Source organism: Macaca fascicularis, chromosome 10 (genome assembly GCF_037993035.2).
Source record: "Macaca fascicularis isolate 582-1 chromosome 10, T2T-MFA8v1.1".
NCBI classification, from domain to species: domain Eukaryota; kingdom Metazoa; phylum Chordata; class Mammalia; order Primates; family Cercopithecidae; genus Macaca; species Macaca fascicularis.
In genome coordinates this window covers 91,531,572-91,545,445 of record NC_088384.1, presented here as the reverse complement: position 1 = coordinate 91,545,445, position 13,874 = coordinate 91,531,572, and the positions used below count along the sequence as shown (strand labels likewise).

The window sequence follows — 13,874 nt, the reverse complement described above, 5'->3', positions numbered from 1 at the left end:
CAGGCTGTCGAGAGTTGTAAGAGGGCAGTTAACCTGCTCAATCATAGAGAAACAGTATAAGTGGGACAATCAGAAGTCAGGAGGATTAGCTGAATGAGAGAAAAGGAAAAGGGAGAAAAGGCCCTTTCATGACCCAAATATGGCCACTATAGTCAATCCTTTTAGGGAAACCAAGGCCACGTAGGTAGCTGGTTTATCATTCAGAAGTTTCATAGCATCTTTTATTTACGGAGTTTTCAGTACATGGTATACATCTGATTCCTGCTAGGGAACTGCCTTCTGGATAGTGTTCATTCAGCAAATACTTTTGAGCACCGACTATAGACTAGGCACATAATTCCAAAAATAAGCAAACTTCTGGTTATCATCTTGCCAACAAGCCTGCCCCATAATAACAATCAAATTATAAATACACATAAAGCACAAGTCAACTTCCATTTCCAGATACTTGATAAACAAGATCTCTGAACCCTCCAGCTATGAAATAGCAAAAAGTGCTGGATAAAATATTAAATATGTATTTTAATGTCACAGAACCAGCAGGAAAATAATAAAAATTCCACAGAAGCCAAAAGCAAAGCAAGACTTGTGGTGTAAGCCAGGTGTGGTGGCTTACACACCTATAATCCCAGCACTTTGGGAGGTTGGGGCAGGAGGATTGCTCGAAGCTAGGAGTTCGAGACCAGCCTAGGCAACAAAGCGAGATCACATCTCTACAAAAAAAAAAAAAAATTAGCCAGGCATAATGGTGCATGCCTGTAGTCCTAGCTAGTCTGGAGGCTGAGGCAGAAGGATTGCTTAAACCCAGGAGTTTGAAGCTGCAGTAAGCTAGAGTTGTACCACTGCACTCCAGCCTGGGTGACAGCAAGACCTTGTCTTAAGGTCAGAAGTTCAAGACCAGCCTGGCTGATGTGGTGAAACCCAGTCTCTACTAAAAATACAAAAATTAGCCAGGTGTGGTGGCACATGCCTGTAATCCCAGCTACTTGGGAGGCTGAAGCATGAGAATTGGTTGAACCCAGGAGGCGGAGCTGAAATATCACCACTGCCTGGGCAAGACTCTGTCTCCAAAAGAAAAAAAAAAGTAAATCCATTATCTTTCACCCAATGCAAATGTAATTTAGAATTTAAAATAAAAATAAAGGCAATTCCTAGAGAAGCATTCCACCACCAGCTTCGCTATGGCGGCAATTCCCCCAGATTCCTGGCAGCCACCCAACGTTTACTTGGAGACCAGCATGGGAATAATTGTGCTGGAGCTGTACTGGAAGCATGCTCCAAAGACCTGTAAGAACTTTGCTGAGTTGGCTCGTCGAGGTTACTACAACGGTACAAAATTCCACAGAAATTATCAGACTTCATGATCCAAGGAGGTGACCCAACAGGGACAGGTCGAGGTGGTGCATCTATCTATGGCAAACAGTTTGAAGATGAACTTCATCCAGATTTGAAATTCACGGGGGCTGGAATTCTTGCAATGGCCAATGCGGGGCCAGACACCAATGGCAGCCAGTTCTTTGTGACCCTCGCCCCCACCCAGTGGCTCGACGGCAAACACACCATTTTTGGCCGAGTGTGCCAGGGCATAGGAATGGTGAATCGCGTGGGAATGGTAGAAACAAACTCCCAGGACCGCCCTGTGGATGATGTGAAGATCATTAAGGCATACCCTTCTGGGTAGACTTGCTACCCTCTTGAGCAGCTCTTCTGAGATGGCCCCAGTGGACCAGCTTCCAGATGACATAGAATGACATGTAATGCTAAATTTCATTTTGGCTTTGCAAATCATGAAGCTTAGGAGCCCTGGGGTCTTGGGTGAGTTAGAGATGGAAGTACATTTTAATAGTATGCTTCTTTTCTCTTCCCCCAGTGCCTAGGATGCCACAGCATTTGCACAAATGCCCCTGTTTACCGATAGGTGACTACTTACTACACATGACTCATAATGCTGCTTCTTGTGCAGGTCTGCTCTGATATACTTTGAACAATGTAGCAGACACTGTCATTTCTCAGTGGTTTTGCCTAACCAAACGTCTTCCTAAGGAGATTTGTATTCTGGCCTACACTGCAGTCCTTGATTGTTGATAGTCACAGAATTCCAAACCAAGTAGTGTCTATCACCCTTTTAACTCTGTGCACACCCTATTTCAGTCTTACATTTGTTCTTCTAGGGAATGTATGCATCTCTATATATATTTTCCCTCTCAAAACCAGAACATCAACACTGCTGTTTCTGACACTTCAGACATCCCACGCAAAGCCACACTGAATTTTTGCCAAATGAAAAATGCATCCAACAATCAAGTTTCTAAGAAGGTGTCAAGTGGGGAATAATACTGTATAATAATCAAGAAATTAATTTATTAAAAGGAAGCAGAAGCATTGACCATCTTTTTTCCAGAGAAGAGGAGAAATCTGTAGTGAGCAAAGGACAGACCATGAATCCTCCTTCAGAAGTAGTCCTCTCAGAAAGGAGAAGTGCCACTCAAGTTCTTTTAACCCAAGACTTTAGAGAAATTAGGTCTGAGATTTTTATTATGTTCAGTTGTTTATGTATAAAAATAACTTTCTGGATTTTGTGGGGAGGAGTAGGAGAGGAAGGAAGTTAATACCTATGTAATACATAGAAACTTCCAAAATAAAATGCCATTGATGGTTGAAAAAAATAAATAAATAAAAATAAGGCAGGTGGCTGGGCGTGGTAGCTCACACCTGTAATCCCCAGCACTTTGGGAGGCCAAGGTGGGCAGATTACCTAAGCCCAGGAGTTCAAGATCAGCCTGGGTAACATGACATAACCAATAAAAAAAAAATTACAAAAATTAGCCAGGCATGGTGGTTCATGCCTGTGGTCCCAGCTACTCAGGAGGCTGGAGAGGATCACTTGATCCCGTGAGGTCGAGGCTGTAGTGAGCCATGATTGTACCACTGCGCTCTAGCCTGAGTGACAGAGCAAGACCTTGTCTCAAAAAAAAAAAAAAAAAAAAAAAAAGAAAGGCCAGGCAGTCAGGAGGCTGAGGCAGGAGTATCACGAGCCTGGGAGTTTGAGGCTGCAGTGAGCTATGATTGTGCCAGTATACTCTAGCCTGGGTGACCAGAGCAAGATCTTGTCTCTAAACAAAACAAGCAAACAGACAAAAATCTGGACTGGGGTTAACAAATTATAGTATGTGGGCCAAATCTGGCTCACCACCTGTTGCTCTGTGGCTGTGAGCTAAGAGTGGTTTTTACTTTTTTTTTTTTTTTGAGACAGAGTCTCACTCTGTCGCCTAGGCTGAAGTGCCATGGTACAATCTTGGATCACTGCAACCTCCACCTCTCAGGTTCAAGCGATTGTCCTGCCTCAACCTCACAAGTAGCTGGGACTACAGGTATATGCCACCACACCCAGCTAATATTTTTGTATTCTTAGTAGAGATGGGGTTTCACCATGTTGGCCAGACTGGTCTCGAACTCCTGACCTCAGGTGATCCGCCCGCCTAGGCCTCCCAAAGTGCTGGGATTATAGGTGTGAGCCACTGCACCCAGCCTTTACCTTTTAGGCTTTTTTTTTTTTTTTTTTTTTTTTTAAAGAGACAGGGTCTTGCTATGTTGCCCTGGTTGGTCTCAACCAATCGTCCTGCCTCAGCCTCCCAAAGTGGTGGGATTATAAGCATGAGCCACTGCATCCAGCCTTTACATTTTTAATGGTTAAAAACAATAATGTTTTGTGGCCAGGCACGGTGGCTCAAGCCTGTAATCCCAGCACTTTGGGAGGCCGAGACGGGCGGATCACGAGGTCAGGAGATCGAGAACATCCTGGCTAACACGGTGAAACCCCGTCTCTACTAAAAAATACAAAAAACTAGCCGGGCGAGGTGGCGGGCGCCTGTAGTCCCAGCTACTCGGGAGGCTGAGGCAGGAGAATGGCGTAAACCCAGGAGGCGGAGCTTGTAGGGAGCCGAGATCTGGTCACTGCACTCCAGCCTGGGCGACAGAGCGAGACTCCGTCTCAAAAAAAAAAAAAAAATGTTTTGTGATATGTGAAAATTACATGAAATTCGCATTTCAGTATCCATACATAAAGTTTTATTTGAGCACAGTCATGCTCGTTTGTTTATATATGGCTGCTTTTGCACTACAATTGCAAAGTTAGGTAATTGTGACAGAGACCCTATGGTCTGCAAAGCCTAGTATACAGTCCTTAACAAAAAGTCAGACATGGTGTACTGTGCCTGTGGTCCCAGCTATTCAGGAGGCTGAGACAGGAGGATCCCTTGAGCCCTGGAGCTCAAGATCAGCCTGAGCAACATAGTGATAGTCCATCTCTAAAAAGAAAAAAAAAAATGCCTATCTCTGGGCTATAGTGACCTCAGCTTAAGGGAGAAAAGGCAAAAAGAAGGGAGAGATGGGGAGGAAGGGAGAAAAAGAAACTGGAGGGATGTGGAGAGGGGACAAAACAAAATAAACTCTATAGAAGGAAATTATCAAGGAAATATGCTTATCTCAACCTTGATACAGGGTAGGAAAAAAGTCTCCTCTGAGAATTCATAACCAGAAGCTAAGCTGCACATGGGGTCTGGGCCTGACTGTGGGTCAAAAAACTTTAAACAGAAAATTTACTTTAAGGTGGTCCTGGGATGCTGGTCCCCCAGCTTCCTGACAGAAGCATAAACAAATCCTCTGAGGAAAAACTCCTTTGCCTCAGGCCTAAAAAGATTCCCACAGAAAAACTTCCTCAGAACAAAGGTCTCTGGGGGGAAAAAAAGAAAATATAAAAAGAAAAAAGAAAAAAAAAGGAAAATTTCCAAAGAACATGAGCTCAGAGTCAAGAATCACAAAAACACAGGGAAACAAGCCCATGAGTAATAGCCAACAGAAACAACAAATTACAGAACCAGACCCCAAAACATTAATTAATAGTTATTGGAATTACTAGACAGGACACAAGTATGTTTCATATGTTTGAAAGAAGGGACTGAAAATACAAATTAGGGAAAAGAGACTGAAAAAAATGACCAAGAAGAGATGAAAAAATAACCAAATAGAATGTCTAGAAAAAAACTTAAAAAGTGAAATTTAAAACTTGGTAAATAGACTAAACATCAGATTCGACACAGCTTAAAAGGAAAATCAGTAACTAGATGAGAGATCTGAAAAAAATAATCCAGAACACAGCATAGGAAGAGAAAAGTAAACATGTAAAATGCAAGAGGCAGTGAAGGATAGAGTAAAAGAAGGATAGAGTAAAAGAAGGATAGAGTAAAAAGGTCTGACATACAACTAACCAGAGTACAGAAAGAGAGAAGTATGGTGGCACGCACCTGTAGTCCCAGCTTATGTGGGAGGCTGAGGTGAGAGGACGGCTTGAGCCCAGGAGTTCGAGACCAGCCTGGGCAACACAGCAAGACCCCATCTCTAAAAAAATAATAATAATAAAATTAAAATTAAAATTAAAAAATTAGCTGGGCATGGTGGCACGTGCCTGTAGTTCCAGCTAGTTGGAGGCTGTGGCAGGAGGAATCACTTGAGCTCAGGAGTTTGAGGCTGCAGTGAGCTATGATTGTACCACTATACTCTAGCCTGGGTAATAGGGCAAGACCCTGTCTCTAAAAAAATAATTTAAAAAAATTTTTTTTGTTTTGAGATGGAGTTTCATTCTTGTTGTCCAGGCTGGAGTGCAATGGCGTCATCTCAGCTCATCACAACCTCCGCCTCCCAGGTTCAAGTGATTCTCCTGCCTCAGCCTCCCTAGTAGCTAGGATTACAGGGATGTGCTACCACAACCGGCTAATTTTGTATATTTAGTAGAGATGGGGTTTCTCCATGTTGGTGGGGCTGGTCTCGAACTCCCGTGATCCGCCCACCTCAGCCTCCCAAAGTGCTGGGATTACAGGTGTGAGCCACCACAACCAGCCAAAAAAAAAAATTTTTTTTAAAGAGTAAATAAATAAAAGCAGGACGGCAGGAAAGACATAATATTGAAGAGATAATATATGAGAATTTTCCAGAATTGATGTTTCAACATGAAATCTTAACTTCAGGAAGTCTAAGAAATTCCAACCAAATAAAAGAAATACACATCTAAACACAAGAAATTGCTGGGCATGGTCTCACGCCTTTAATCCCAGCACTTTGGGAGGCCGAGGCAGGTGGATCACTTGAGCCCAGGAGTTTGAGACCAGCCTGGCAACACGGTGAAACCCCATCTCTACTAAAAATACCAAAAAATTAGCCGGGCATGGTGGTACATGCCTGTAATCCCAGCTACTCTAGAGGCTGAGGCAGGATAACTGCATGAACTCAGGAGGTGGAGGTTGCAGTGAGCCAAGATTGCACCACTGCACTCCAGCCTGGGTGACAGAGCAAGACTCTGTCTCAAAAAAATAAAAAATAAATAAATTAATTAACACAAGAAATTGTGGAATTATTAAAATGAAAGCTAACTTCTCAATACCAACAATGTTGAGAGAAAATAATTCTCATCCTAGAAACTTATATCTGAATTTTTTACTTAGTGAATCTATCTATCTATCTATCTATCTATCTATCTATCTATCTATCTATCTATCTATCTATCTATCTATCTATCTATCTATCTGTCTATTTTAACCCTGAACAAAGCCAGAAACTATCTTTCATGAATAAAAGTAGGCTGGGCGTGGTGGCTCACATCTGTAATCCCAACACTTCGGGAGGCCAAGGGCGGGTGGATTGCTTGAGCCCAGGAGTTTGAGACCAGCCTGGGAAACATGGTGAAACTCCATCTCTACCAAAAATACAAAAAAAAAAAAAAAAATTAACCAGGCATGATGGCATATGCCTATAATCCCAGCTACCCAGGAGGCTGAGGTGGGAGGATCACCTGAGCCCAGGAGGTCGAGGCTGCAGTCGGCCATGATCACACCACTGCACTCCAGTCTGGGTGACAGAGTGAGACCCTGCCTCAATAAAAGAATAAAAATAAAATAGAAACATCTTCAGACAATTAACTACCAACAGACCCTTACCAAAGAAAATCCTACTTCAGGCAAAAGAAAAATAAATCTGAATAGAAAGTCTGATATGCAAGAAAGAATGGTGAACAGAAAAGGTATAAATTCATTGTTGTATCTGAACAAATATTGACTATATAAAACAATTAAAAAATCATAAATTGTGGTGTTAAACTAGTTAGAACTGAGCACACCGAACAAAACAGCCTATAAATTAGGGAGGAGTGAAACAAGTAAAACGTTTTTTTTTTTTTTTTTTTGAGACAGGGTCTCACTCTGTCACTCAGGCTGGAACGCAGTGATGCTCAGCTCACCCCAGCCTTAACCTCCTGGGCTCAAGTGACCCTCCCCCCTCAGCCTTCCAAGTAGCTGGGACTACAGTGTGTACCACCATCCCTGGCTAATTTTTGTATTTTTTTTTTTTGTAGGAAATGGGGTTTCGCCATGTTGTCCAGGCTGGTCTCAAACTCCTGGGCTCAAGCAATCTGCCCACCTCAGCCTCCCAAAGTGCTGAGATGACAGGCGTGAGCCACTGTGCCTGGCCCAGGTAAAATGTTCTAAGACCCTTGTATCATTCAGGAAAAGGGTAAAACTACTGAACCTTGAGATTCTATTAAGTATATGTTTAAAAATATTAAAGGTAACCACTAACAGGATTTTTAAAATAAAGTACATATTATCCACAGTTGCAGAGAGAAAAAAGGTGAGAAAAGAATACAACTTAATCACTCAACTTAATCCTCTGAAAGAAGTTAAGAAAGGTACTTTCCCCTCCCTAAAAGATATAAAAACGGCTGTACCCTGCGCTTTAGGAGGCTGAGGCAGGTGGATCACAAGGTCAGTTTGACACCAGCCTGGCCAACATGGTGAAACCCTGTCTCTACTAAAAATATAAAAATTAGCCGGGTGTGGTGGCGCACACCTGTAATCCCAGCTACTTAGGAGGCTGAGGCAGGAGAATCACCTGATCCCAGGAGGCGGAGGTTGCAGTGGGCCAAGATCGCACCATTGCACTCCACCCTGAGGGACAGAGTGATACTCTGTCTCAAGAGAAAAAAAAAAGATATAAAAAGGTAGGACAAATAACCTAAGATGGCCTAAATAAATCCAAATACAACTAAAATCACAATAAAACCAAATGGACTAAATTACATAATTAAAAGACAAAACACAGTTCTGAACTGCACAAGAATGCATCCAAGATATTCCTCTCCCTGGTTTTCATCCTGAGGGCAGTTTAATAATCCTAAATCCCAGGGTCCACTCTCAATTCTCTGTACACACCAACATAACAACAATAATAATGGCTAACACAAATAGAGAGCCCACTATATGCCAGGAACTACTCTTAGTGCTTTTCATATATTAACTCATTTAATAGCAGGAAGTTGGATTTTACAGCTTGGGGACCAAATTTCACTCATACGAGCAGCAATAACTGGACCAAGAGGCAGCAGGTGGAACACTCATGGAAGGGAGACCATCCCCGGCCACATCGACCACTTACCCATTTCTCCCGGAGCCGGTTCACCTCCTCCTCATGGGCTGCCTTCTGCTGCTCCAAGGCAGTCTTCCCTTCTTGCACAGCCCGGGCCAGTTGTCTGGCTGCAGCATCCCGCTCCTGCTCTGCCTGGCTCCGTTCAGTGTCCAGTTCCAGCTTCAGGCACCTCACTTCCCCTAACATGCCAGGGACAGGATCAGGCCTCTGCCCCCCTCCTTTTACCTAATAAAATTCTCCCTCTCCCCTGATCTCATGAGCAACTCTCATCTCAGAGGACCTGCACCCTACTGGAGAAGGACCTCTAATTGTCTCCCACTGTCTTCCTGTCTCTTCAACATCTCCATGGAATGGAGTGCGCCCCATCCCAGTTGGGTTCTCACCTTGGATTACTTCCTTGGCTTGAGTGACAGTTTGAATCTGGACCTCCAGCTGCCCCTTGGTGACCTCTATCACAGAATTTTGTTGTTGGGCTTCAAACAGACTGCTCTCTAGTAGCTCCTTGGCTGAGCTGTGAGGTTCAGGAATCAGAAGAGTTTCTTACCCATCAAGCCCCTTACCCTTCCTCAAGAGGAGTTGGGTTCTAAGTACTGGCTACCTGGAGAAGTTAGGGGGGCAATTATAAATTCATAATCAATTTAGGACCTACATACTTACGGCAGGGAGCTTAGCTTCACGCCTTTGCCTTGCAAAGCTCTCTCTGTGCTTGGCTGAATTGAGTCTGGGCCCTACCTGAGCCCCTGGAGTTGTTCAGCGAGGTCCTGCCGGTCGCGCTCCACAGCCTGCAGCCGCACCTCCAGAGCCGCTTTCTCTCGTACTAGGGCCTCCTTCTCCTGGACTGCCCTGGCAAGCACTTCTTCCTGTCGCTTTGCCTCCTGATGTAGCTGCTCCAGCTGAGTCGTGGCTGCCTCCTGCTGGTGATGTGACTGAGGAGAAGAATGTGGTGAGAGATGGAGCAGAGCCTGGATTCCCCCTGGGGCCGCTACCACCAGGTTAGGGTCATTGGCTCTTCAGAGATTCTGGACCCAGCTCTGTGAGCCCAGATTGCTTACCCAATAGCATGCGGCATTTATCTATTTCCCTGATCAGCCCACAGATCCCCGAGCCCAGGAAGAATGCTCCCCTGTGAGCAAGACCCTGTGCTAGGGACAGCTTGACACCTGCCCCTAAGGAGGTTTTAGTCTTGAGAAGATGCACACATAATACTAGGAAGAAAGTCATCAATGTCCCAAGAAAGGGACTCTGTGAAGGGAGAATCGGTACAATTATTAGGACAATGAGAGGTTGTGTAGAGGAGAAAGATGACCTTTGAGCCAGGTCATTCATTGGCTCAGGAAAAAAATTTACTCAGCCCCTGTTATGTGGTAGGCACTATGCTAAAAGCTGGAGGAATAAAAACAACTAAGACATAGCTTTGCCTTCAAAGAGCTTTTGGTCTAATGGTGAAGACATATAAACAGATAATTATAGCATGAGGAATGTGGTGGTTAAAATAAGCATACAGTGCTATCAGAGTATAAGGAGAAGCTTCTAATTCAAACTGGGTGGTGTGAAGTAGTGGAGAATTAGTGAAGAATTCTTTTTGTTTTTTTGAGACAGAGTGTCATTCCGTTGCCCAGGTTGGAGTGCAGTGGCACGATCTCGGCTCACTGCAACCTGCGCCTCCCAGGTTCAAGCGAGATTCTCCTGCCTCAGCCTCCTGAGTAGCTGGGATTACAGGTGCGTGCCACCACACCAGGCTAATTTATGTATTTTTAGTAGAGACAGGGTTTCACTATGTTGGTCAGGCTGGTCTCGAACCTCTGACCTTGTGATCCGCCCACCTCGGCCTCCCAAACTGCTGGGATTACAGGCATGAGACACTGCGCCCAGCCTCAGTGAAGAATTCTTATAGGCATTCTTTTTTTAAAATTGGAAGATATACTGCAAACTAGTAACACTGATCATTTCTAGGAAGTAAGACTTTTTCACTTTCCAGATAATTTCTGTAGTGTTTTAATTTTTTATAATGAGCATGTATTACACCTAAATGTGATGGTGTCCATTTTGCCTTCTTACCTCGCTTAGTTTCTTTTGAATTTCTTCCTTCTCTTCCTGGATGCCCCTGAGATCTGCCTGCAGCTCAGCCCCAGCCTCCTCAGCTTTCTGCAGCTGAACCTCCAGGTGAGTGTTCTTTTCCCACAGGGCTTCCCGCCTCTTCTCTGCCTCCACCAGGTCTACCTGCAAAGCGTTTCTCATCTGCTCTGCGGCCTCCATTCTGCTGCACACAGACTGGTTCTCCTCCTCTAACTACTGGCCAAAAAGGGAAGGGAGTACAGGCATCAAAGACAAATGATTAGTTTAGGAATCAAATGCTAAGACTGAAATCCAAGTGGGATATGAATCTATTCTCCAAAGATGAACAAAGGAGTGTTTATAAGATGGGGGGAAATCCATTCATTTGATCTAGTGCCTATATTCCAGGTACTAGATGGGCTGGATGCTGGGGATGGAGATATGAAAGGCAAAATCCTGCTCTCAAATAATTCAGAATAATGGAATAGAGAACACTCAAGGAAACAGAGGTTGCAAGAAGGTTCCATCACTATAATTATAGGTTAAATTTGTAACCTATAGAAAAGATTCTTTGGGATTTAGGATCTTCAGCAGATTCTTTTCTGGTGATTGCTATTATCTCACCCAACAGAATTAACAACCTAGTCTTTGGCCGGGCATGGTGGCTCACGCCTGTAATCCCAGGACTTCGGGAGGCTGAGGTGGATGGATCACCTGAGGTCAGGAGTTCGAGACCAGCCTGGTCAACATGGTGAAACCCCATCTCTACTAAAAATACAAAAATTAGCCCGGGGCAGCCAAGTGCAGTGGCTCACGCCTATAATCCCAGCACTTTGGGAGGCTGAGGCAGGTGGATCACCTGAGGTCAGGAGTTTGAGAACAGCCTGACCAACATTGTAAAACCCTGTCTTTACTAAAAATACAAAATTAGCCAGGCATGGTGATGCATGCCTGTAATCCCAGATATTCGGGAGGCTGAGGCAGGAGAATTGCTTGAACCCGGGATGCGGAGGTTGCAGTGAGCCAAGATCGTGCCACTGCACTCCAGCCTGGGCAACAAGAGCAAAATTCCATCTCAAAAAAAAATTAGCCAGGTGTGGTGACACATGCCTGTAATCCCAGCTACTCAGGAGGCTGAGGCAGGAGACTGCTTGAACCCAGGAGATGGAGACTTCAGTGAGCTAAGATCACACCGCTGCACTCCAGCCTAGGTGACAGAGGATCCATCTCAAGAAAACCCCAGCCAAAACCTAGTCTTCCTTCCAGAACACATGGGCCCCTTCCCAACCTTAATGACTTACCCTAAAGCCCAGAGCTGGTTCTGCTGGAGGTGTGGGAGGGGAATATTTATAATGGCTAAGCCCAATCCTTACAGTATTTGCTCTCCTCTGCATTGTAAATGTTCCTTTTGCTCATTTCAGACCTACATTTGGGAGCTGATCTGTCTTGCCCTCAGTTAGGGCCCAGCCCTTCCCTGGGGATCAGGAAAATCTTTGCTCACCTGGAGAAGCTGCTGGTTCAGCCCAACTTTATCTAAGGCCAAAGCCTCATTTAAGGCACTGAGCTTGACAGCTGCAGCCCGAAGATCAGCTACTTCTGTCTTCAGGGTGTTTTCAGAACTCGACAGCTCTGCAATTGACTGCTCTGCCTAAAAAACAGAGGGTTAAAGAGTTTCATATTTCCAATTTTCCTGGAACAGTGAACAGTTCACATTCCCAATACTGCTGCTTTTTGGTACGAGATTAGTTAATACTCCATTCCCTCTCCTGCATTCTAAACAAGTTTTCCCTTGATTCATTCATTAAGCAGTAAGACGGGAGCTCACAGTATAGAGATACCAATGTTACGATAGAGAAATGACTATGATTGTAATGACGCCACAGAAAATGTAAGCACAAAGTGCTCTGGGAACTCAAAAAAAATATTAATATAGTTTGGAAGAGTCAAATATGCTTGGTAGAGGAGTTGATGATTAAGTTGGGAATTGAGAGATGAGGAAGAGTTTGAGCATAAAGGAGGAGGAAAGAAGTAGTGCAGAGAAAGGGAAAAGTATATGCAGAGTATTGGAGTCATGAAAGAACATGGAATAACTGAAAAGGCAATTACTGCTCTGTGGCAGGAGCAAAGGATATGAGATGTTTAGGAAGGGTTTTGCAGTAGAAGAGGAGGCTAAAACACAGTTTGGGGCACATGACAAAAAGTTTCGAATGTGGCACCACAGAGCTAGAAAGCCATTGAATGGTTTTAAGAGACTGACATAACCAGGTTTATACTTTAGAAAACCCATTCTAATTCCAATATAGAGGGTATGCTGGAAGATAGAGAACCCAGAAGCAGACTAATGACTGAGGAAAGATGAGGGATCCTGGCTTGAAGGTGAAGAATGAGGCAGGCTGCATGGGAACACACTTTCGAAGCCGCCCACCCAGCAAATGAGGAGAGGAGGCCACGCACCCTAGCCAGCGCTGCGGTCACTTCCTTTTGCTCTTGCCTCAGTAACTCCCCTTCCAGGCGACTTGACTCCAGGGCTTCCCGAAGAGTGATCAGTTCACTGAGTGATTCTGACTGTTTGGCTTCCAGGCCCACCAGCGTCTCCTGACTAAGATGGGAAGGAGAGGAATCTAGAGGAACTCTTAGGGATGGGCCGTAACCCCAAAGGTAACAGGAATTTAATCACCTTTGCTATGCAACAGAATGAGGATGGTCTATAAACACTGATAAGGAGAGACTTCTAAGACATGTCAAGTGAAAAAAAATCAAGGTGCAGAACAGTATATACATAATACACTACCTTTTATACAAGAAAGTGGGGGAAGAAAGAATATATGCCCATATTTGCATGAAGGAACACTGGCAAGATAAACAAGAAGTCAACTAAAATGGTTGCCTAAAGGGGGAAGGGAAATGGGATGGAGAAAGCACAAATGAGAGTGAGACTTCTCTCTCTGTATCTTCTTAGCTCACTGAAGCCTCAAACTCCTGGGGGCTCATGTGATCCTCCCATCTCACCCTGCCATGGCTACAGGCACATGCCACCACGTTCAGCTAATTTTTTGCTGTTCCTGTAGAGATGGAGGTCTCACTATGTTGCCCAGGCTGGTCTTAAACTCCTGGCCTCAAGTGATCCTCCCACTAAGGCCTCTGAAAGGGTTGGAATTACAGGAGTGCCTAGCCTTAAAATAGTTTTGACTTTTGAATCATATAAATGTATTATCAAGTCAGATAAATAAATTTAAAAACATATTATGATCTCTGTGGATTGTCTGCCCTTCTCCTTGGTACAGGGAGATCATTCTTAGCACAAGTCATGACCCTTATGGCAGCCCTTCAAGCTTCCACTATTCATG

The 13,874-nt window shown here is 44.3% G+C and overlaps 1 protein-coding gene and 1 pseudogene across 38 annotated transcripts in view; one reads left to right on the top strand and one right to left on the bottom strand.

Moving 5' to 3' along the window:
• The window catches only part of CEP250 (centrosomal protein 250), an 80,996-nt gene that overhangs the window by 46,411 nt on the left and 20,711 nt on the right, over window positions 1–13,874 (bottom strand). For 33 of the 38 annotated variants that reach the window (XR_012419306.1, XM_065523030.2, XM_074005178.1 and 30 more), the window contains 6 exons: window positions 12,982–13,126; window positions 12,029–12,175; window positions 10,531–10,761; window positions 9,205–9,398; window positions 8,856–8,983; window positions 8,482–8,651 (listed from right to left, as the gene is read on the bottom strand). Coding sequence is in view for 37 of the 38 variants with exons in the window: in XM_065523030.2 (XP_065379102.1) it covers window positions 8,482–8,651; window positions 8,856–8,983; window positions 9,205–9,398; window positions 10,531–10,761; window positions 12,029–12,175; window positions 12,982–13,126 (1,015 nt within the window). In the remaining variant the exon portion in view is untranslated. The remainder of the gene's footprint in view (window positions 1–8,481; window positions 8,652–8,855; window positions 8,984–9,204; window positions 9,399–10,530; window positions 10,762–12,028; window positions 12,176–12,981; window positions 13,127–13,874) is intronic. The other 5 variants (XM_065523035.2, XM_074005184.1, XM_074005185.1 and 2 more) reach the window with 3 other exon arrangements.
• Window positions 1,179–1,827, top strand: LOC141407915 (peptidyl-prolyl cis-trans isomerase-like 1 pseudogene; annotated as a pseudogene).